Source organism: Berghia stephanieae, chromosome 1 (genome assembly GCF_034508935.2).
Source record: "Berghia stephanieae isolate SIO BIC M18660-M18661 chromosome 1, UCSD_Bste_1.3, whole genome shotgun sequence".
In the NCBI taxonomy this organism is placed as follows: domain Eukaryota; kingdom Metazoa; phylum Mollusca; class Gastropoda; order Nudibranchia; family Aeolidiidae; genus Berghia; species Berghia stephanieae.
The window spans coordinates 39,809,512-39,834,915 of NC_088360.1; the positions used below are offsets into that span (position 1 = coordinate 39,809,512).

Genomic DNA, 25,404 nt, shown 5'->3' on the forward strand with positions numbered 1-25,404 from the left:
GTTTTGTGTACACTCTATCTTGTTCAGTAGCTCTCTGGCCATCTTATGCCACATTCTTCATGGTTGTCCCCTTTGGAGTTTTGGCAGTTCACATTCAGTCACTTGTATGGGTATTTTTCATACATTGCTGATAGTGGAATTCCTCATAGGCAGGGTAATGTTGGTCGCCCCTAGTCAGGTGGATTCTACATTTTTCCAGCCTTGCTATCTCTTTTGTCCTTCTATACTATATCCTTTCCATGTTGTGCCAACATGATCTATTTTGGTAAGTGCAATAAATCCCTTTAAAAAATGTAACGATGCTCTATCAGCTGTTTCTACCTTCTAAATTTGATGTATTTATTGATCTATAGATATGTTTGTAGGTATTTTGTAAAAATTAAATGACACGTTTACTTTTACCTTCTTTAAAAAATTAGAAAAGAGTCAATATAACCTCATGTCGGCGTTTGACTTTGACCCATTTATCAAACTGGTAAAGGTCACATACATTTTGCGACTGTTTCCATTACGTATTTGGAGATGAAATTTCAAAGTTGACAGTGTAAATTATTAACATGTACTCTCTATTTTCAAATTTTAGATGTCTAGCATAAGTCCTTTTCCTGTTGGACATTGAAAAATCACCCCATCTATCTAGAACCCCCTCCCCCCCTCTGCAAAACAAAACAAAAAAAGTAGGAAAGTAAAGCTTGTGTCCCCTCTTTCCACCACCAATATTGACACACATCGCTCAGCTTTGTGATCACAAGGCATGGTAGGAATGGCGAGCCCATTAATGCCATCCCTACTATCACTACTACTACTACTACAGCCACCATCACATCACCATCCCTACCACCATTACTACGACCACCACCACATCACCATCCCTAATACCACTACAATCGTCACATCACCAATCTTGAAAAAAATATAGCTGAGAAAATGGGAGCAAAGGCAGAGCATTTGAATACCATGAAATTTTTTGTCAATCCAATGCAATGATGTCTTCAAATAAGTTGAAGAAAATTGAACTTGAGGCCTTTACACTGCTGTGGAACATAGTTACGGATCTAAGTTGTCCCCACTAGCAGAGAAACTTAAGCGTCGAAGGGATAAATCGTTGTTTTAATCCTTGAATTAAAAAAGAAAAAATCACCTTGAAAACTCCTTGAATTTCAAAATGGAATTGCTGTAGGAACCCTGTAGGGGAAATAATCCTCAATATCTCAAAATGGGAAAAACCGAGTTAGGGAGTTTTGGAAAACCACCCTTCAAATATATGAACAAACAATGCAATGAAAGCGTGCATGTGCACACACACACCCAATAAACACTGATATTTCTATATTATATTTTTTTCAAATAGGGAAGAGCCACCCAAGCCTCCAGCTTACTGTGCAGCTTGTGATCGTTACTTCAAAAATGCTGCTGCCCTGAATGGCCACATGAGATGTCATGGGGGATTTAATAACAAAGGAAAGGTATTGTGTAAATTCTATATTAGTTATCACTTTTTATTACTGTATGTTATTAGTTATTATTAGATCTCATGGTCTCTTGTAACTGTCAAAGAGCTCTCTCCCTTTATGAAAAATTGTTAAAATGTATTACATTTTGAATAAATAAATGCTCATTCCTATCTTTTTAGAAGTTGAAATAATAACATTGCTAACGGCAATAAGTCTTATTTGGTTTTATTGACAATGAAAAGTGCAAAAAAGACTTATCAATCTGAACGTAATAAAGCCAATCTGACACCTCTTTTCCCTTTGATTATTACAAGTTATGTTCCGATGAATTATTGTGCCGATTAAAAATAGGATTTCGTGAGAAATTTTGTTACTTTGTGATCAAAATTAATACAAAAAATGATTATCATATGTGCCAAGGTCAAAAGGTGCCAATTTTTTGTCTCAAAATAAAAGTGACATAATAGTCCATTCATATTTCTAAATGTGTAACAGAAAACCCTGTTCTTCATAAATCAAAGCCCCTTCAGATAACATAAAGGTCTAGCACAGCACAGTAACGTCGACCTACATGTTGCTGGTGTCAGATGTGATCAGTGACACCAAAATGAGACCAAAAAACTGAATGATTTTTGTCGAGCAGCAAACTTTATTTAGTGAGATATATACAAAAAGACACAATCAACAACAATTATAATACATACTCCAAGATTTGAGTTCAGAAGGAAAATCTATGCTTTTTTTCTCATGGAAAAACATTATATAAATATTAAATATGAGTTATAAAGTTTCGTGTTGTCTTAGTAATGTGCCTTGTTTGATGACAACAAAGGTCACAAGCAACACCAACTTTTAAAAACCCCTTTATGAAACGTAATTAAATACGTAATATACTGCAGTTGCGTTTAAAAGTAATTTTTGACTCTTTACTATTAGTCAAATTTCAGTCTTGTGTGCTAAAACATCACATGAAATTTCTAGATGCTTTCAAAAATGGCGGGTGGTTGGATGGGAGCATCACCCTTTAATCATATACCTATGATGTTCGCATGGGTGTACGATCCGATAGTGATGTCGTTTCTTCTTCTCTTTACTAGCCTATCCTGCTTCTTTGGTTTGTGATTGTATTTTTGACAGGGGATATTTTTTTTCTGTAAATCTTCTGCCTGTTTGTTCTTGGTTATTTATAATTTAGCTTATGCTATCTTTAGGTTATGATTTTGATTTACATTTGTACTATTTTTGTTAGATTGCTTGTTTTTTTTTGTTTCAGCGGTCTCTCATATAACCTCAATTGTGTTGGAAGAGACCTAAAGCAACAAACAAACAAAAAAAAACTTTCAAAAATGGTGACGAGTTGACCTTGTTTATAGTACTTGCCAAACTGCATTCAAATTTCACTTTAAAGTTGTATATTTTATATTGCGTTGAACAGAGTTCTTTGAGCTATCTCATTTTATCTCTTCTTTATATTATCAATGGATTACAAGCATAAGCCCAATGAAAACAGCTCATAAATAACTAAAAAATAAATTTTCCTAACATCTGTGTCAGGCGGGCACCTTTTGACTTCATATATAAAATTATCGCACAACCTGGAATGTTTTCAAGTGTACTAAGTATGTGCATGCTCTCTCCCAAGGAATCTGTAACTAATTCAATTTTTTTCCTTTTTTTTCCATGTGATGTATAATATTGTCTGAACAATCTTTGATATGGGGTCATGTGATATTGATTTACTAATACACAGAAAATTATTATACGGAATTCCTTCACATACAGGCGGGACATGTTTTGAATCGTCCCCATTCACAAGGCTTCTTTCTTTTCTGATCCGGATAAAGTTATGATTTTTCTCCATTTATTTTGATAAAGTTGGATTTTTCCCCCATTTCCTTGACCGTTTAGTTGTGAATTTCCATGTATGTTGAAAATCATCTGTTCTTACTGGAACCACTCTGATATCTGAGTGGGTGCTTTAGATGTATGTGGATAGATAAGAGGGGACACTTCTGTATGGTTTTTCTTGAAGATATCTGTTAAACAGAGAAAAAAAAAAATTATTATGTTAATTATATTAAAATCAACACTTTCTGTTTACTATTTGATTTTATTTTTTTTTTCCATGTTATCACAGGGAGTGGAAAAGAAGTCTGTGAAGAAGAATGCCAATTCATCCTCATCTGAAATGGGCCCTCCACTAAGAAGACCCCCACATGCCTCAACCCCATCTCCACAATCCATGATGCGAACCTCCCCTACCAACCCAACATGCAGTTCATCATCACCTCAGACCCCCTTAACCCCAACATCTGCTCAGTCACCTGGGGGTGACCAGCCCAGTGCCATAGTGGTTGACAAGCTGAGTGGAAATAATATAGTGGTCTCAGAACAGCTTGTGCAAAATGTAAGTAAAGATCAGGGTCTATCATTTAAAAAATAATTTAACTTTATATAGTGCAATATCCACTAAATGTGCTCAAAGCGCTTTACAAGGGGTCCCTGGTCAACAGCAACATTTAACATGTAGAATGGGACATGACGCATGTTAGGCGATATTACAATTTTTCGGACAAAGGCAACGCTGTTAACGGTCAGGTACTCATTTTACACCTGAGTACGGTGAGAAAATGTGAGTAAAGAGCCTTTTCCAGGGTCTCAACTATGCACCGAGCTCGAGGCTCGAACCCAGGACCTTCCGATTCGAATGCGAATGTCATACCACTAGACCGCAGAGCCTCACTGATCCTGACAAGCTGTTATTTTAAGTGCTAGCATCACAAACTAAATCCGGCAGTGGTCTTGAGTGCAGTTTGGATTATAATATATATGATCATGGACTCAGATTTTTAAGCATTTGAATATTTTCACTTGATAATGATATTTTCATATGATTTTGTAATTTGTACATATTTATGAATCTGATGACCCTAAACACAGAAACACAAACACTTGCAAGAACAGCTGTCCTCCCATTTGCTCAAGAGAAGGATGTCTGGTGACCAGCTTCAGCAACAGCAGCAGCCACGCCAGCTTAAGAATTTACCCTCTACCCTAGAGATTCAATCTAACCAGGATCCGATCCGACTCTTAGAACATATCAAAGCACAACAACAGCAGCAGCAACAACAACAACAACCAGGTGTACAGGTGAGATTGACAATTCTTAACAAGAAATTTAGAATTTTGAACTGGAAAAATTATTTTATTTTTCTCCTTTTTTCCCCCCAATTTTTTAATTCTCATTACTTCCATTAGTCCACTTCTGGGTGCGTAAAACCAAATAAAAATAAAATTCAAGACTAATCGTTAGCCATATTTTTGTTTTAGCATTGTGAACTGAGTGGTAGTTGGCTGATAAGGATAGTTGATGCTTACAGTTGATTGTAATGACTTGGATCTTGCCCAATGTTTTGCCACAGGATTTGAGGTCACTAAATTTCAATCCAAACCAAGAAAATCTTAAATGGAGGTATGTGACCCAACTGGGTGGGGTTACAACCTCCCATAGTGAGAAGGGAGGTACTTACTGTGTCTTCTATCCCCTTATATCTGTTTTCCAACTTGCTTTCTTTGTCTTGGAATGAGATTACTTGGTTTTGTCCTGGTCCTTGCCCGATACTCTGGCTGAGAGGGAAACAGTGAAATGTACAGTTAGTTTTGGGAGATGATATTTTTTTCCTTGTAAAATATCTCTCTGCTATGCACTGTATTATGTTTTGTTACATATTATAATATATGTGATTTGTAAACATTTGAGTGTATTCCTCTTAATGGGGACCTGTGCTTGTGTCTGGATGAGACTTTTAGGTGATCTCAAACTAAGTACCTTGATAGTGTGCTCTTGGAATCTATATCTGTTTCGTAATTGAACCAATTCCCCTTTGTCTTACCCTTTCTTGGGTGCGTTAATTGTAATTCTAGAACTTTTTACTATCCTATTTTCTTCCTTTTTACTGGCGCTGATATAACCTTAATGTGTTGCAACTGCTGTAAAACCCTAAAAACACCAAACAAACATATCTGACCCAACCTTTGTATGAGGTTGAATTGATGTCAGTGAAAGATTCTGATTCTTGATTCATTTTCATGAGCTTTATCCATCTCTCAGTGGTGCCAACCTTATGTAAAAAATGCATATTCTTACCCATTTTTGCTCATTTTACTCAGGAGTGTACATATTTTTTTTTTTAATTTAAGCATTGTTAACAATCATACACTCTTTTAGTGTACTTAAACGCTTTAATCTGTTTGTTAACTTGGACGTTCATATGGGGAGTTCAATATAGTATTATCTGGGTGGGTCATGTCAGATTTATAAGTGGATTCTGGAAGTGGATAATATGTATATTGCCTGTAAATAGTAAATTTAATCATTGATTTGAAATATCGCTTATGATATTGCTAATATTGTCTAATTGCCCACCATCAAATTTAGCGTTAATTATCGTTTTGCAGGATTGTACGCATTTTTGTCAAAATCTTACTCATTTTGGATCTCCATTGTATACATTTTCATTGGCAAGAGTTTTCAGTACTGCATCTCTCATACAGTACAGTTCTGCAGTTGTGTTTTTTTTTTGCTGTTGTTTTTTTTTTTTAACTCATCAGGTGCTTTTCGATACCAATGTCTGTCACTGCATGTGATGTAACCAGCTATTCTTTCACTTATGTGCTTCAGATTACTACCTTTTGAAAAGGATATGAGTCCATCACAGATCAATTTCCACGAGGTCTTATTTGTTGCTTTGTGGACATTGGCATAAAAAAATGTTAATAAAATATTGTCTGGAAACAGGTCTGTTTGCTCGATTGTCAATTGACCCAGAAGACTCCCTTCTGTGTAAGACACAAATTTGAGGATTGCAGAAAAAACTGGAAACTGTTGCTTATGACAACATATTGATGAGATTTTTGTCAAAGATGGATTGGCATGGTATATAAACCAATTGTATTGTGTTTTCAGCTTGTGAACAATCAACTTCAGCAGGAAATTCCATTACAGATTGGTTTAGACTCCTCCATGGAAAGGCCAGTATCACCCCAGCAGGGAGAACAAATACAGAGGATAATTCAAAGCTTCCAACAGGTGGAGTGGAAAAAGTTATTAGTAATAATGAAGATGATAATATAACAACAATCATTTGGTTTTTTAAGGATTACTCAATTGAGCTTTAATCATGTTTATATGGCATTAATTAAACTGCATGGCAAAGTTCATTAAATATTATTGAATGTAGTAATACATAAGAAAATAACTTTTTGATATCACCTTATTTAATTTTTATCAGCGGTCTAACAACAATATTGTGTGAAATCACATTTTACTGTGCAGCTATGTGGTCTATTGGTATGATACTCGCTTTTGGATCGGAAGGTCCTCGATTGATGCATAGTTGAGTCCTTGGAAAAAACTCTTTACTCACATTCTCTCATTGTACTCAGGTGTAAAATGAGTACCTGGTCGTTAACAGCATTGTCTTTGTCGGAAAAAAAATTGTATTATCGCCTAACAGGCGTCATGTGTAGTTCTATATGGTATGTGTTGCTGTTGGTCAGGGGCCCTTTGTAAAGCGCTTTGAGCATGTTTAGTGGATATTGCGCTATTTAAAAGCTCAATTTAAATTTAAATATCATAGTCAGGCTCATCTACTTATGCCTTATTTGAATATTTTTATTAATGTTTTAATATTTTTTATAAGGATCTGCAGCCTTTGTTATTCGGATTAAGTGTAAGTGTGGTCCATAATTTTTTTATTTTAAAAAAATTTCATTTTGTGTTATTACTATCCATTTTACATCTTAGTATTCTATCCTTTTTACAATCACATTTCTTTAATTGGGAAATGAACAAATAGGAGCAAAATGTATTCTTCTTTATTTGTACTCTGTAATTCTGATTTTTAAAAAAATATTTTGAATCCAAATTAGCTTTAAATAAAGAGTTGTTCTTGCACAATTTCAATTGTCAATTTGAGAACCACTCATCTTCATCCCACAATCACTTGGCAACAGTCAAATAGCTGACAAATAAAACTTGACAGGTTCAGCAAAAGTTCAACTAAAATGTTTTTATAAATATTTTTAAAATCTCAACACATTCCAGTAGTATGTTATTTGCCTGTACTGTAGGCGATGATGTCTGCAGTCCATTATATCAAGACCGGATTTTTTGCCTCTTTAACAGTTTACTAGATCAGAAAGAGTAGGGCTAGCTTAATCAATTTTAGGGATTACAATTGAGTAGAGAATATAGTAAGCTGCTGACTATTGTGGCAATCATGATTAATACCACATATTTTATAAAGAAGGTATCAGAATTAAACAAGAGAGAAAAAAAAATATTGATTGTTGTATTTCAGCTTTTGACAATGATGAATAATGTTTTAGTGGCTTTTGCCAAGAGAAATCCCCTAGGTACAAATAATTAAATGATGATACTGTCTTTTTAATGTGAAGGAATGTGTCTGGATTACGAAAATGAGATTGTTTAGTGTAATTGTAAATTCCTCTTTATTTTTTCTCTGATAAGTTTAAGAAATGCATTGGCAGCAACAAGGACATTCTTTCCATTTTCAGGTTGAAGAATTGCATAGGCAGCAACAGCAACAGCAGCAGCAACAACTACAACTGAGCCCTGAGCAATTGGAACAAATTCGGCAGGAACACAAGATGGTTGGATTGCCTCCCTTGAATCCTGAACAACTCCAGTTCCAGCTGCAGGATCAGCAGAACCAGATCATTCAGGCTCAGATCAGGGAACAGCAGTTGCATGAACAGCAACAGCAACAACACCAACTTCAGGTGATGGAGCCTGCATCTCTAGTCATGACCTCGTCAACTTTGCCCCTTGCCCAATCTGGTCTTATCCAACTTAGTAATGGAAATACTCAAGCAACAGGTGCTGGTGTTTCTCATAACCTGACAGGCATTGCTGTCAATCCCCCTCCAGCTCTCGTCAAATTCAACTACCAACCCAGCTCTGGTGACAACAGTGGCGGGAATAACAATGCCCAGCAACAGCAGGTTGTCTCAACTATGCCATCACAAGCAGACCTCAATACCTCAGTTCAGCATATCCTGGCCACTCTTGATCCTGTTGTTGTCAATGCAGCTGGACTCAACCAGCAACAAATTCTGGCTCAACTTCAGAAACAACAAGACATGTCTGCAAGCATGCAGAACGCAACTTCAGATCTGGTTCAGGACTCACCATTCCCTAATCTTCAAGTAAATCAAATCCCACAGATTCTTCTCCAGCCTCCTAGTACAGAGGACATAAATGGCATCCCCACCATCTCCATTCCGGAGTCTGTAGTATTAGGAGTAGGAGTTGGCCCAGCAGGTGCCCAGGTCCCTCCCAACCTAAATCCTTCTCCTATGGAGACTGAGCAGCAGCAGATAGAGAGGATCCAGAATGGGCTCATGGCCAGTGCTGAGCAGCAGCAACAAGAATCTGCACAGTTGGCAGCTTTATCTGCGGTTGGAGCAGATATTGGAACTTTGTCATCAGTAGCTTATGGTGGCGAAGATTCAACAAACTCCAAGCTACCAAACTTCCTCAATGTACAACAGGGAAGGGTTTTCACATCTCTCCAAGCGGCTCCAGTGTCTCAGGTGACCTGAATTATTGATTTGAATTTTTAACCTCTATATGCACCTTTAAAGTCTTATAGTATGACGCTTGGCTCATTACCTATAGTTATTATGCTTGAGGGGGGAGGGGATGGGGCACAAAGTTGAGTTCTTGGGAAATGCTCTTTACTCATACTGTCTTAGCATGAGTTGTCTCTCTAAAAAAAAGAATAGTGCCCAAACCCTTTGTGGAACACTTTGAGCAATTAAAAAAAAAATTAGATAAATAAGATCCCCTTATTCATCCAGAGGGAAATTTGTCTTTGAGGTTTATTTCGGAAAAAGACTCAGGTGTTAGCAGCAGTGCAGTGTGCAAAGTTGAATATATTTTTTGCTCCTGGAAAAAATGAAATGACTGATAGCGGGTATTTAAGTTCAAAGCCTTATCCACTTGGCCATTTAGTCCCATTTTGCAGATATTGTGTCATATTAAAGCTCAATATATATATATATATATATATATATATATATATATATATATATATATATATATATATATATATATATATGTGTGTGTGTGTGTGTGTGTAATATTTACAAAACAAAATTTCAAAGAATTTTATTTTTTCCTTTTTCACGTTAATTGTTGAAAGATATGTTTGTTTTTTAAAATTTTGACAAGATTATCTTCATTTATGATGAATGTGTTTGAATCTGATTGCTTTTTCAGAATTATGAAATAGTAACAGCCTTTGTAAATACAATGCAATAAATTAAAAACATGTTATTAGCATCTTACAATTATCTTATCAATTTTATTTTTTAACTAGTGCAAAGTCTGTTTTCATTTCTTTTAAAATGTCTTTACTATCTTTAAATATGAGATTATTTCCATGGGTATATTGCATTATTTTGTTTAAATATATATTTGCAAAACAGATACCATACCATAGTGCTGACGACTCAACAATGCAGACTTGCCTATTGCTGTAAAAAAAAGTAGAATTATGAAATTCTGACTCCAACTGCATCTTCATTAAAACTTTTTGAAAAGTACATTGAGTATATCTTTGAATTATTATTTCATCATCTGAGGGCAAATTGTTGATTTTAAAATTCTATCTGCTGTAGGGATCTCTCTTTCTCTCTTCCCCTCCTTCCTTGAAACTATGATTTAAAACCGTTCAGGTGGGCAGGTCTGCATATGGGCATCGTGTAAACTCCAGAACTTTGATACAATGCATAAATCAAAATTAAGAAATTGTGTTTAATTTTCATTCCTTTACAGTCACCGTTTAATCAGCTCAGGGAATCAAGTTTACCAGAAGGCAGCTCTCTATGCGATTCCAATAACACCACCGTTTCATCTTCATCACTATTACAATCCCTTTCTTCCCCGGCTACCTCTTCAGCCGTGGCCAAAAACACAGATGCAGCAGTTGCTCAGATATTAAGGAATATCAGCAATAGCCTGGTGGAGAGTGGAGGTGTTGGTCTTAATTTGGGCAATGCAGAAATTCCACAACAACCAGCCAGATCGGGTAGTGCTGGTTCCTCCACTGATGGACTCATGGAGGACAAAATATCCTCCTATCCTTTATCGTCTGTATCTCCAAAACATTTTCTTGGGTCTATAAAACAGGACGTGATGCTATCGTCCTCAGCTGTAGACAAGAAAAACATAAATGGTAACAACAGCCATGCTGGAGGAGGACCTAATGCTAATGAAGTGCCTTACTCATCAACCATCCAACCACCAAACAAGTATGAGCCTCCACCTCCATTGATACATCAAAACCTGGCTATCATCAACAACAATAAACGAAGACTTTCTGCTGATCTTGAATCCCAGAGAAGAAATTCAGCCAAAGGTAATAATGTAAATCACAATTCATCAACCATGAATCCGTTGACAACCATGGTCAACCCATTGGAAGTGGAAGGAATCTCATCGTCTTCGGTCGGAAGGGTAAGAGCAAGGAGTAAATCCGGAGATGTCAGTTTAAAATACATGAGGTCTAAATCAGTAGACCATTCTTCAAGTCATTTTATGTCGGACTCTATATTTCGACCAAACAAGAGAACACTTTCTCACGGTAGTGGTGGCAAAGACCATGACTCCACTCCTGCACACGATCACGACATATTTTCCCGATCTGATGGTGCAGCTGTATTTAGGAACCCCAGCTCCTTACCTAGTCCATTGAAAATTAAACGTAAACATCGACCTGCTCCTCTGTACATCCCCCCTCAGTTTGGAATCTTCCAGAGCAGACTTCGATCACCCAGAGTAATCACAAGCAAAGATGGTCATTTGACAGCAGATTTCACCGGCAGGGGACACACCCCTCCACCATACACACCTCCCCCAATGCTCAGTCCATTTAGAAGTGGTTCTGGACTTTTCTGTTCAATCCAGTCTGCATTTCCTCGCACTCCTGGATCTGCACCTGTATCTGGAAAGTTTTCCCAAAGTCGTAGAGGTGAGTGGAATGAACATTTTTTTAATAGATCCCTTTCTTTTTTCATTTCTTTTCTTAATTTTGAATTTATGCTTTTTGAATGTGTATATCCATGTTTGGGAAATTTCAAGCTATTTTGAGGTTTTCTACCTGGAATTATGGGTCCTGATAGCTCAATTGGTAGAGCACTTGTTTCACACTCAAAAGGACCAAGACCGATCCTGAGTGAAGTCGTAATTTTTACTGACCCCACCCCCTTGTCACCCAGCAATGATTGGGTAGCTGGATCTATTAAATCTGGTGGAAAGTACTTTTTAATAGACTAGCATCCCATCCAAGGATAGCAATTTTTACTGTCTGTGGTATAAACTCAGGCTCCATTGGCCTAATAGCTCTGAATGACTACAAATATAATAAAATACCTGGGAGTATGCCAATAAGGCCGATCAGACAAAGGGTCCACCGGGAGTTCACAGTATTTTGTATGAAATTTTATAAATTATCAGAATTCCCATTTTTCTTTAAATACACATTATTATTATTTATCTTTGTAAGCTAATGTTACAAGTAGTGCAAATATGATACAACTATACCAAGTTTCAATTGTTGCAGGTAGGAATTCTCACCATCTCGAGGTTTTAAATTATCAATATTTTATGTTGACTTAATTGATAAAAAAGCAAGAGATATATTTGCTCACAGAGAGGCCTAGATTACATTATTTTGCAGCATATCGTCACAATTTTTATTGGAGATATTTGTTTTCAGATTCTCAATACATGCCCTTTCCCAGTAATTCCCTCGATTGAAAGGAGATGTTTTTTTTGTTCTTTCCTTAAATTGTATTAATTTAACCAACTATTACAATTTGTCAGGACCAACAATGGAATTTGCTGATAATTTTGATTGCATAAAAAAGTTTTGTTTGTATAAAATTGGATGTAACTCATTGCTTGCGAAATCATGGAGTCTACAATTTTGAAAGAAAGACTATTGAAAGAATGAGGTATGTACATGTTCATTGTTTTCAATTTATGTCTTGACATTAATTTTGCAGGGAGTTTAGCGGGAAAGACAGAAGGATCAGTTGAGGTTATAGCTGAGGAGATAGAAGAGACCCCAGCCCCAGAGACGGATACACAGGCGTAAGTATTTTTCATTGATATAAATATAATCTCAAGAATTAGTTATGGATGTTCTTCATTGGTGGTTTTCTCTTGGAATGCTAGTGTTCAATGAGGCAATGCCTTTTTGAGAAATTAACTCACTCAATCCTAGAGATTTTTGCTACTTTTCAAAATTGGAAAACGTGTATTAGAAATGAGCATGTACATAGATAGTTTTATTCAACTACCATTAACATGTAAAAGCTAAAAACATTAACTTTGATACTACGCCTATAATTTGTCTCAGAAAAAATGTAATAAATAGGCATGGGGTAAAAGTAACCCCGGTTAAACTACGGATATAGTCGGTGTTAGGGTTGATTAAGTTAAAGTTAAAGGCCTTCAGATTTTCACATGCCCACAAGATTCAGGCACTGGATCCATTTAGCTTATACATATTGATTTTGTCACATCACATGCCTGCAACAAAAGGATTTCCTCTAACCATCGAGTATCTATTTCTCCATTGTAGTTAATTTTATTGACCATGTTTTTGTCTGTACCTTTGTAAGGATACATATGAAACGCACAATTTTGGGTCTGAAATAATTTTTTCTTTTCTCTGATATAATTTCCTGGCAGTACTTATTCAGACATTTAGCTCTATGTTTTTTATGTTCTATTATTTCATTTTCCACTTACACAGTGCTCATGAATTTAGGGATTGTCATTTATTTCCCATTTTTGCATTTACATTTATTCTTGATTAGTTTATTGAAGTCTCAATGTCAGTGTTTGCTTTTGCTTTTCATTTCAGGCATATTAATATTGGTATTGAATATCAGGCTGTTCTGCCACTATGTCGAGGTAAGTTAAGATTGAATTTACAGTTGACCATCTCAGCTTATTGTTTCTATTGTGTCTTGACAATGGATGCATAAATACCATAAATTAGTTGATGACCCAAAGAACAATTAAGTTAAAATGTGTTCAAGAATGATAATAGTCGGGAGAAAATTCCTTTTTAAGATTATAACCTGGTAAGAAAATGTTCATTTTGCGACCTTTTGTTTTGTAGATTGTGAGTTTTATTGAAGGATAAGCTTAATTGATTAATTCGACATCTAATTGTTATGATTGCAGACAAATCCTATGCCCAACTGAGTCCAGGCGTAAGTGACAGGGCTGGTTTAATGTGGGATCCTCAATCTGAAGGTGACAGTACAGATCATCAATGTAAGTGGGTAATGGGTTTGTTTGAATTGCAGCTCAATAACATTTTTATTACAAGGCTTAATTGACATATTTTTGCCAATGGTTACCAAATGATATTTCAAATTTACACTTTATTAATTGTTTAGATTATATTGTGCAGAAAAAAGTTGTGAGTATAAAAATTTCTTGCTGAAGTTACAATGCGAGTTAAATGAATTGTGTGGAATGAGTATGGTAAATAATAGAACAATATCTCAAAATGTGTAAAATCTTTAAAGTTTGTAAATGGAACCAAATAAGAATGAATCGGATTGTGAAAAAAAAAAAAAAGATATTTTCACTACTTGAAAAGTAGAAATAAAATCAAAGTGCTTAAATGCTATGTTATTTTTTAGTTATAATTTAAAATCATTGAGTCCAGGGCTGACTAAAGCTCAGGAAGGATATGTATGGCATCATCAATTGAAGGCAGATTTTCCAAAACTCCTTTAGTCCATTTTTCCACTTTTTGAGATTTTCCATCCATTAGAAAAATTGAAATGTAAATTGTATTTTAAGCATCAAATTTCACAAGAATTCCCTTAGATTTATGTGAATTTAAAGTTTAAATATGATTTTTTTAAATAGACCGAATGAGAAAATTTTGTGGAAATAATCCTCAATGTCTCAAAATGGGAAAAACCGAGTTAGGGAGTTTTGGAAAACCACTCTTCAATTGCATTTGATCCACTAAGGCACCACAGTTAGAAAATGGCAATAACAAAAAGAAAAAAAAATATGTGTAAATTAATTCTTTAACCTTTTGTTTCTATTGAAGGTGGGGTGGTAATTATAATTGGTGGCCACTGCAATATCTTAAAATTTCAAATTCATATTTTATCTTTTGATTGCACTCTCAGCAATTTGGGACATTGCTGTCTTTTGTTACTTTTAAAGTTTTGGGATTGGGGGGTAAGGGTAAGTACAACTAAGGGCAATCATATGAAAACATTCTTGACTTGCATTAGCAATCCGGTACGAGTCACAACCAAAAAAAATTAATTTGTTCTCACATTAAAGATTAAGATTACAAGTAAACTAGCCACTATTGAGTAGTCTGAACATCAGTTCGATGCACAGCAAATAAGTGGGAAAAAAGCATATCAGGGGCATCTGACTTTTATCAAGCAAGCATCATGTGTGATAAAATTATTTTTTAAAGCTTTTTATTAAATCCTAACCTCCCTCTACCATTGAGATTAAGAGAGACTAACTACATTCTCATTATTTGGCATGAATTGTCATGTGATCTACACACTCATGTTAAGTGTTATTACAGAAGCTTCACTGCTTTTTTTTTTCTCTTGTGCTTACACAACGCTTTCACTACATTTTCTGCCTTTCGTCCATTACAGATGTAATTAATGTTTTTTTATGTTTTTCACCACAGTACAAAGCTACCAAGAGCTTTCATGTAGTGCTGCTGTCAAGGGTAATGGTTGTAATGTGGAGTATGCTCTTCATTTGCTGCATCTTGCTAAAGGAGATTTGAGTGTAAGTCTCATTTTGGGAGTTCCCTTAACAAACAGATTTAAATTAACAGATCTTAAATTTGGACTCCGTTTAAATTATTTAAACAATTGAAAACAAAGCTAAGTATTTTAAATTCCAATTCTAAACTTTACAGGTGGCCAGTGTAGGTCCTCCAAAATGGGGGTAATATGCTCATGGTTTTAGATAACATTACTAATCAAGCTAAAAATCTAAAATTTATTTTTTCAAAGTACTCTCCTGTTTGATGGGCGCTATTTGTCCTTTAAGCTAAAATTTTATGCATCTTTCAACACTAGCGTAAGCCTTATATGTATTTTACTACCACTATATTATGTTTCTTTTTAAACGCATACCATTTCACTTCTATTTATTCAGACGGCCCTTTTAATGTTAATGGGAGAGCCCCCCTCTCTACCAGTGGGACATCCCATGTTGGGCTACAAATATCAAGGTAGGATTTGATTTGTCCTTCGATGAAATGTTTTATCAAATTTTTAATGTTTTATCACTCTTTTCTTTACATGTTTGGCTACAAGAAGATTACACTCAGACTTGAATATATCAATTTATTAGTTCTTCATAGCTCATAAAGCTAGAGTTTACTTTTAAAAAATTTGTGACGTTAATAATTACTAGGTACTTTCAGAATGAGCGCTTTTCTATCTCAAAATTAGTTTCTCCCAGGTAACAGACTCATGCACCCAGTGATTGCAGGGTGGATAGGAGCTGCAAAAACCCTTGACTAACCCTGAATCCAAAATGATTCCTTTTTGTTTTTTGTTTTTTTGTGAGTCAAGTCCTCCAACTGAGTTATAGGAATCTTATCAATTGATCAAATGACTTTTGTCCCCCATGTCACATTTTGCTGATATCAGAGCTTGCTGTTCATAAATGTCATTTTTGGCCCTATTAGCTCTTTAAGATTCAAACCGACAACGGCATAATATTCATGGGCGGGGTAGTCAAGACTGGCCTCAGTAAGTAAAATCCAATCGTTGTGAAGGAAATGACAGGCCCTGTCACTGCCGCAGGGTGTTTTCAGCTTTGATTTTTATAAATTTGCTGACAGAACAGAAAATATGTTTCAGAAATTGCGATTTGGATCCTATTTTATTTGCGGTTGAAAATCATTGACATTGCACTTTGGTAAAAATCGGTAAAAAATTACGACTTTGGTGATGAAAAATGACTTTGAAGACAAATATTGTAAACTTTTAAAAATATTATGAATAATTTATAACTCCCTTATTTCTGGGTCGATTTTGTCATTCGAGGTATCAATTTTATTGTAATAAAGAGATAGGAACTTCAGAGTTATTTTTTCTGATGCGAAATTATTACTTTGTAATTTTAGCACCAAGAAAAATAGTCGGTAAATAAATTTGTTACACCTCTTTGATAGACCGCCAGGGTCCATTCGTGTAGAATTGTGAATCAAGCGTCTCAAAGTCTTCGACCAATCACAGGCTATCTATCCAGCTGGCCGAAACAAAGACGCTTCTCCCCGTCGATGTATTACGCTATTGTTATGCAAGGAATATAACACCTTATTGAGTAGGCCTAAAAGCTAAAATCTAAAAGTAAAAAATATAATTCTGAGGAATTTGAAAGTCACATTGCTGAAATCAGCTTGAAAAAAGAAGTACATTCATAAAAATAGGTTGAAAACCAACTATTTTACGAATAAATTTTATTTTAAAAATTGATTTTGTTTATTTTAGCTTTTTTTAGCAACTTTTTTATTTATCAGCCGATTTTCTTGATTTTTATACCATTCTTTATATCTCAAAGAGACGAGATCAGTGATATACTTTGTTTCAAATGTAACTAGAACATAATTTGGCTTTTTTACCTATCAACCATGACTGGGTAATTTATTAATCAACGTGGCGATTGTGACGCAACTATTACATGGCCGTCTTCCACTGCCTCAACGATGATTCAATTCATTGTTGACGGCTGTTGTTACGTGAGCTGCCAGAACGACCAATCGTTGAAGGGTTAAGATGCTCAGTAGCCAATCGTTCTTCGGTCAAAAAACTTAAGAACTCACGAGAACAAAAGTTTGAAATTTGGTGATGGACGGACCTATGAAATCGTTTCTGGGCGGAGTTTAGCCATGAGTGACCGTAGAAAACGAAAAGGCGACTACAGATATCAAAGAGTAGGCTTATATCATCAAAAGATATCTACATGATTGACATGGCCATATAGGGAACTCATTATCTACTCCCTCAAAAAGAATCTGAACACGAGAGGGTTAAAACAAAAACGAAATATTCCTTTTTTTCTCTCTCTCAGAAACGGATATGTGGACATCTGGTGAGATGGAAAAGTTTTTGAAAGCCATTATGGATCGCGACAAGGATTTTTTCAAGATTGCCAATGAGGTATGTTCAATTTCTATGTGTATCTTCTCAAATTTCTTGTCGCTATGTGAAGTCTTAAATAGTATGGTTTAGAGGGAGAGCAGGAGCATTATAGAATATGAATGACTGAATGGATCTAGAGGATTTATCACTCTTTGAGATTGACTGAAACATTAAAAAAAAATTAAGCATCATTAGAATTTTAAGGGCTTATTTGAGCAGAAACTCTTATTGCTACTTTATAATCATGATACTTAGCAGTAGGCCATGTCCCACAAATGAAGGTGATATATGATTTAAACAAAGGAAGTATGACTGTGATATATGATAAATGACATCTGTATAGTGCCATACCCCAATAAAGAAATACAATGAAAAATAAAAACATAGCATTTTCAATTATTTACAAAGCAATAGACATTTTACACATGTGATAGGTAAAGCTTTATTTACAAAATAGAAATCATGACACGAGAAGGTGAGTTTTCAATATAGAATAAATTGGTTTCATATTCTTTTATATGACATATCATTAAGTCTTGGCAATCAGTAAAATTTGATTCACGAAAAAGTATGTAATTCCTGTCATAAGACACACTATAATTTTCTTTTCTTAAAGCAACTTTAGCAATTATTCTTTGATTGATGTTTAAGTCTATTTGCTTTGCTTTTAACTAACAATGAAAAAAAAAAAGAAATTTGATATCATTTAGTGTTTAAATCTCTATTTGCTTTTAGGTGGAGTCCAAGTCAGTTAAGCAATGCATTCAGTTCTATTACATGTGGAAAAAAGTGTGTCCTGATGACTACAAGCGTCTTCGGCAGTCTCGAAACAAGCAAAGTGACTACAATACCAGGCGACAAGCAGAAAAGGCAGCCCAAGCTGCTCAGGCCGAAAAAGCAGCTCAGCTAGCCGCTCAGGGAGATGGGAATATCTCTATGACGCCTCCAGCTGGGCCAGAAGTGGAAGAAGTCCAAGAGGAATCTGTCGATTCTGACAACATTAGCTGTCTGTCTGACAATGAAGATGCTCGCTCTGTTGCTTTGGTAAATATCGATTGTTACCTTTTGCTGGGTGGGTTTCCTGACCTCCCATTGTGGGCAGGGAGATACTTATTGTGTCTTCTATCCCCCTATATCTGTTTTCCAATTTGTTTTCTCTCTTTGTCTTGGAATGAGATTACTTGGTTTTGTCCTGGCCCTAGCTGGATGCCCTGACTGAGAGGGAAACAGATGTATAGTTAGTTTTGGCAGATAATTTTTTCCTTGTAAATCATCTCTGTTATGCACTGTATTACGTTTTGTTTACATATATATGATTGTAAACATTTGAGTGTATTCCTTTTAGTGGGACCTGTGCTTGGAATGAATGGTATCCGACTATTGTTATGAAGCATGAGATGACAAAAGCGTTAAATATTAATAACCACTATTTGCAGATGTTTTTTTTAAAGGTCATCTTCTATTTATTTTTTTATTTTTTCCCTTGTCTAGATTTAATATCTTGTTCTTTGCTCAAGGTTGTTTTTGTTTATTTATTGGGGGGGGGGGGGGGGGAATAATGCAAAATATTTTAATTACTGTCTTAAGATATTGAACTTCTGAAATAATCATGGTCTCTTTTCATTCTAGTCTGGCCAAGGCACAGCTCCAAGCACTGCCAACTCCACCCCTACTCGTATTGAATCTCCCATACCGGTCCCACCCACTCCCGCTGTGTTCACGTGTACTCATGAGGGATGCAATGTGGTAAGAATATTTTTGTTGCATGGTATTATATATGATATTTAGTATTTATTCTGATGTTCTCAAAGTGTGACTTTCCTACCATTTAGAATAGATTAATATGAGAAAACAAAATTGATCCCCCCAAAAATCAGCCTTTTTTCTTTCGAGTGTTTGATTGCCAGTCAGGTATAATGCCACTACACCACAGAGCTTACTCGGAAATTGTAATCCCAATGATTCAGTTTTTTGCATATACTATTCTAAGCATTATTAATTTTATTCACTTTCAGCACTTATATTATTACAGACAACAATGATAGGACAGATTCTTTCTTATCCACAACTTAGGAGCCTTTTTTTTCTCCCATCCGACAGACTTGTTCATCCAAACAGAGCTTGAAGCGTCACGTTAGAAAACATCAAGACAAACCTGCAGCCAGTAGTCCAGTTCGTAAACCAAGACCCAGCACACCAAATAGATCTCCTGTCTACGACCAGTTTGGGGAGGAAATATTCCCTTGCAAATTATGTGGCAGGTAAGTCAATTGAAAGATCTATTAGGTATTAGAACACACAAACAAGCTTTTTAACTTCTCCAGGTATTTACTAATTAATTAGACCTGTAAATTCTTAGTCAATTAACTGAAACCAGTCAATTCGTCAAATTCAAATATTTTTTAAAAGGAAAGAAAGAAATGAAGAAGAAAGAAAAAATTCATGAATCGTAGTCGAATGACCGTGAAGTAATAAGGATTGTTCCACAGCGCTACGCATAGCTCAAGGGCCGTTTATATTTACGATGGATATATTGACAAGGCTAAGCGACGCTTCTTAGAATTGCCGTGTCTGAACGAACACACCCCAGTGTATTTTCACACAGCCTTCGTGAAATTATTTTTTCACTTTCCAAACCATCGTGATCCCAGTGGTAGCCAATTTTAACTGAGCCGCCGAACGATAAATTTCACTGTTTCGTCTAAGCCAAAATTGACCACATATACTTGGTAGAAGCTAAAAGTATGAAAAAGTTTAATGCGAAAGCCGGAAGTGCGTTATGAAGACACCTTCAAATCGAAAGTTATATGATTGCTACAAGCACATCTCGATTGCCTCACGTAGTAAACAAACTGGTTGACTGTCTTTTCACTGATGTGGGTACCTAATTATAAGAAACAATTCTAAGTAGCCTAATTAATTCCCACGTAAATTAGTTTTCTGCCATTGTTTTGCTCAAGTGGGCTTGCTGTTTACTATTCATCTCGATTCTTTGGATTTTTCTGATACAATACGAAGAGTTTCAGTCAATTTTTATAGAGCTCATTTACAGGTCTAATTAATAGGGGGGGGGGGGAATTGCTATTTGTTTTGTTTTTTAAACATTTTGTTATTACATTTGATAATTGTAACAATCAAGCTTAATGATGTGAAAAAGATTTTTAAGGAGATACAATTTCAGATTTAAGAATGTTGTTCACTTTAACAGTTACCTTAACAAATCAACACTTTGTTCGAAGTAGGTTCCTTTACAGCAATTTCTTACTTTTAAAAAAAAAAGGAGAAAAAGGAAAATAAAATAAAGAGCATTAATGTCTCTTTAGGATTTCTGATCACTCGGTAGAACGCTCATCCCGCAAACTAAAAGACCAATTTTGAATGCCGAGTTTTGGTTTTCTTTGACGCAGTAATTGGGTAGCTGAGTGTTACATCTGATGAAAATATTTTGCGATTTACTGGTGTTATATATATCCAAACAGTGATAAATAACAATGTGAAATTGACAGTAAGCTTCAATTCATCCTGTTTTGTTGATAAAGGGGAAACCTGAAATGTCCATTTTATCTGTTTTCGTAAATTAAATTGAAGCTTACTTTCAATTTCACATTTTTATTTATTTCTTCGAGCTTCAAGCAGCAACATTTACATTCTCCAAATAGTGGAAAGCATTCGTTACTGTCCATTTAGCAGCACAGAAACGGGATTAAATTCCAGCTCCATGAGCTTTAATATCTCTTATGGACCTTATGATTTTGAATGACTAATTACAGTTTTTGTTATCTTATGTATATTTTAACATCTTTTTTTTTCAGAGTATTTGCAAAAGTAAAGAGTCGTAGTGCTCATATGAAGAGCCATAAGATTGCTGAACAAGCGCAGCAAGAGAAGAAAGCTGCAGAGTTAGCTGCATCAGAGGCTTCATCCATATTCGTTGCTCAGTGATTTTTGGGGACAAATTTGTTTCTGTGTTACTGCTCCTTAGATGTCTACTTCTGTAGTAGCAAGAAGTGCTAAAAGTATATGAATGTTTGATGGAAGATCTACATGGATTTAGTGTTGCCAGTTCAGCTTCTTGTTAAGTGATTGTAAATGTTCACTTTCTCATTTCGGAAGATACAAATTATTATATTATCTTTAATTCGAATACCTATGCCCCCTTTATGAAAAACTTCCTGATCTCTGGTCAACATGTTGATAGAAACTACTGCAGTTAGAGTTATCTATAAAGATTCTCCATTTCAGTTTTTGTTTTGTTTGTTTTTTGTTATTTTTTTTTTAAATATTCATTTTTAAAAACTAGAATTGAGTGAAAGCTGCTGAGCTTTTTAACGAAATGGTAATAATAGTTATGATGATAATATTTTAGCACAGACTTCGCTATTTATGGAATTTGAATGTGAGGATAAAATGACTGTATTGTTGATTTTACAAAGGTCAAAGTGCAATTGGCAAGTGCTTTTAAATCTTGAGAATCTGTGTTATAAACAAATATTTGATTAAATGAGTTACTTGATCAATCAATGTTTTACATTTTGTTACATACCATAAATGTACCTCGTTTATGTCTTTTATTGTAAATTTTTATTCCCTTTATTTTATATTATGAGTGGAAATACGTATGAATGACTGACTAAACGCAGTATGTTTAATGATACTGGTGGTCAACCATCAAATAAAACTCCCTTAGCTCATAGATTCAAAATGAAAATTTCCTATAAAAGTTTTTTTTGGTTAGGTTTTGACATTTATAAATGGTTTGAGTGGATGTGCTAGAATGTGTCTTTTTAGATATTTGTGAATTTACTAGTTATTTCAAAACCAGCCCCGTTTCCAAGGCAGCTTTTACCACAATAAACGTAGGGCAGTAGATGACCTAACCTATAATATAATTTGATAGTATACTATTACTGTAGTTTATATTGAAAGAAATAGAATGAATGTTGTATGTATGATTTTTTAAAAAATATTGATCGCTTGATTTCCTTCTAAATTTGCAGTTCATTTTGAGTACTGCAATTACAAAATTGCTCCTCTTTGTATTTAAATTTCTTTGAAAGGGAAAACAAAAATTAATAATATAAAGATGTATATAACCACTAGAAAACATTCTTTTCTGCCCTTGGTTTTAAAGCTAATGTTGAGAGAATGACATAAAATTGGCATTTTTACATCAGTTTTATGTTTTTGAAAGTATTTAAAATTTTGTTTTGATATCATCTCATTTACATTGTGTTTTACGATTTATCCCTCCACATTGTCATTCTTGGATTCACTCATCGATTCATTTAATCATTTATTGATATCAACCGTTGCCATTTTGTAAAGCTTTTAAGACAAATTAATTTATGTGGTTGTGCCTTTTTTGATTTCTCCTCCTTAATTGATTTTAAGTGTAATGTGTGTAAATATACTCAGCAACTGCCTGGAAAACTTATCAATTGCCAAGTGAAACTCTTCGTGCATTTTTGTTTTTCGTTGTTCTATTTTATTTTTAATTTGTAAATTTGTAAAAAAAAAACATTTTTCAGAGTTTGATATATATGGTTCTTTTTACTCAAATTTTAGTTTGTGGTCTTTCGGATAGCCTTTTGCCATCTCTATGCTCTTTTCTTTTTCTCTCTCTCCACCCCCTCCCCTTCTCTCTATCTGCCTGTCTCTCTCTTCTCTCTTCTCCTTCCCCTCTCTCTCTCTCTCTCTCTCTCTCTCTCTCTCTCTCTCTCTCTCTCTCTCTCTCTCTCTCTCTCTATATCTATCTCTTTCTCTCCGTCATCTCTCTTCAGAAACCTGAAATCAAAAGAGTATTTTTTCTTCTGCTAATTTAATCACTGTTTATATCTGTAAACTTATCTCTACATCTTTCATTGTTTTTACTGGTCCTGTACTCATTTACTTTGATTGTACGTCATCTTTTATGTTATCTTTTTATGTAGAGAATCTTAATGTATATTTTATAAATAATTTGTTTTTATCCGCTGCATAATACAATCCCTAAAAATTTACATGGAGTTGTTACTATGCTAGTTCTAAGTAAAAAAAAAACATTCGGCTGGATTCGTTTAGGATGTTACCTATAGTCATTGTTGTGTTTAGAAGAGCTTAAATGGATCCATCCTTGTTCATAAGAAGAATTGACAAGTTTAATAAGTCTCAATATTAAATTCAAGATTTTTAACTTTTTCGAGATTGTTTTGAACATATGTATCTCAAAATCTGAGAAAATTTTATTTCTGGGTGGGGTTCCTGAACACCCATAGAGGGCAGGGAGGTTGCTTACTGGGTCTTTTATCCCCCTAAATCTGTTTTTCAACATGCTTTCTGTCTTTGTCTTGAAATGAGATTACTTGGTTTTGTCCTGGCCCCGTCGGATTCCCTGGTTGGGAGGGAAACAGTCAAATGCATAGTTTTGGGAGATATTTTTTGTCTTGTATATCATCTCTCTGATATGCACTGTATAATTTTTTTGTACTACATATTTATGATTTGTAAACATTTGAGTGTATTCCTCTTAGTCGGGACATGTACTTGTGTCAGGATGAGACACTTAGGTGATCAAAACTAAGTACAATGATAGTGTGTTCTTGGAATTTACATCTGTTCCCAAATTGAACCAATTCCCCTTTGTCTTACCTTTTCTTGGTTGCTTTAATTGTAATTCTAGAACTTTTGACTATTCCATTTTCTTCCTTTTTTGTGGCGCTGATATGATCTAAATGTGTTGCAAGAGCCGTAAACCCTTATCACAAAAACAAACAAATTTTGATTTCATTAAATGCATGTGGGTTACGTTTACGGAAAAATGTTCAATTTTAGGAAATCTTTTGTTTTATTTTGAACCCCATGGAAGGAAATTAGAATGATATCATATCATATGTATATCTGCTATGATAAGAATTGATAGACTGACTCTACTGGGTGGGGATCCTGACCTCCCATAGTGGGCAGGGGGGTACATACTGTGTCTTCTATCCCCTTATATCTGTTTTCCAACTTGCTTTCTGTCTTTGTCTTGGCATGAGATTACTTGGTTTTGTCCTGGGCCTGGCCGGAGTCCTAGATGGGAGGGAAACAGTCAAATGCATAGTTATTGTTTTGGGAGATGATATTTTTTTCCTTGTAAATCATCTCTCTGTAATGTATTATTGTTATTCTAATGTATAATGTGGGCATTTGAGTGTATTCCTCTTTGTTGGATTTTGTGCTTGTGTCTGGATGATACTTATAGGTGATCTCAAACTAGGTGCATTGGTGGTATGCTGTTGGAATCTACATCTGATCCCTATTTGTTCCCAGTTCCCCTATGTCTTACTTTTTCTTGGGTGCTTTAATTGTAATTCTAGAACTTTTTACTATCCCATTTTCTTCCTTTTTACTGGCGCTGATATAACCTAAATGTGTTGCAAGCGCCGTAAAACCCTTTAAAACAAAAAACAAAACATAGACTGACTCCTCTGTCCAAAATGTCTCTTATGTGCCATGTATTGCTAGTCTTACATTCATAAAGACTGATTAGCTCGCCTAAGATCTGACACGTCAAGCATCTGAAATGTGTAGACCAATATGTATTTAAAATTTTTACATAACATTAGTGGCAATGAAGTTGTTCGTTGGCCCACAAAAGTTAAACACCTAAAGATTACGATTTTAGAATATTCATTGTGAAAAATGATATTAGTATTTTGAAAGCATT

General features: G+C 35.0%; 1 protein-coding gene across 1 annotated transcript in view; it reads left to right on the forward strand.

Moving 5' to 3' along the window:
• Nucleotides 1-25,150, forward strand: part of LOC144974353 (uncharacterized) — a 46,314-nt gene extending 21,164 nt beyond the window's left edge. The window contains exons 8-23 of the mRNA XM_078917175.1: nucleotides 1,352-1,466; nucleotides 3,592-3,861; nucleotides 4,395-4,604; nucleotides 6,421-6,543; nucleotides 8,034-9,071; nucleotides 10,318-11,512; nucleotides 12,549-12,636; nucleotides 13,415-13,464; nucleotides 13,741-13,833; nucleotides 15,242-15,345; nucleotides 15,721-15,796; nucleotides 17,647-17,735; nucleotides 18,453-18,761; nucleotides 19,347-19,463; nucleotides 19,818-19,978; nucleotides 21,530-25,150. Of these exons, the coding sequence (XP_078773301.1) occupies nucleotides 1,352-1,466; nucleotides 3,592-3,861; nucleotides 4,395-4,604; nucleotides 6,421-6,543; nucleotides 8,034-9,071; nucleotides 10,318-11,512; nucleotides 12,549-12,636; nucleotides 13,415-13,464; nucleotides 13,741-13,833; nucleotides 15,242-15,345; nucleotides 15,721-15,796; nucleotides 17,647-17,735; nucleotides 18,453-18,761; nucleotides 19,347-19,463; nucleotides 19,818-19,978; nucleotides 21,530-21,659 (4,168 nt within the window). The 3' untranslated portion in view covers nucleotides 21,660-25,150. The remainder of the gene's footprint in view (nucleotides 1-1,351; nucleotides 1,467-3,591; nucleotides 3,862-4,394; nucleotides 4,605-6,420; nucleotides 6,544-8,033; nucleotides 9,072-10,317; nucleotides 11,513-12,548; nucleotides 12,637-13,414; nucleotides 13,465-13,740; nucleotides 13,834-15,241; nucleotides 15,346-15,720; nucleotides 15,797-17,646; nucleotides 17,736-18,452; nucleotides 18,762-19,346; nucleotides 19,464-19,817; nucleotides 19,979-21,529) is intronic.
• Nucleotides 25,151-25,404: the final 254 nt, after the last annotated feature.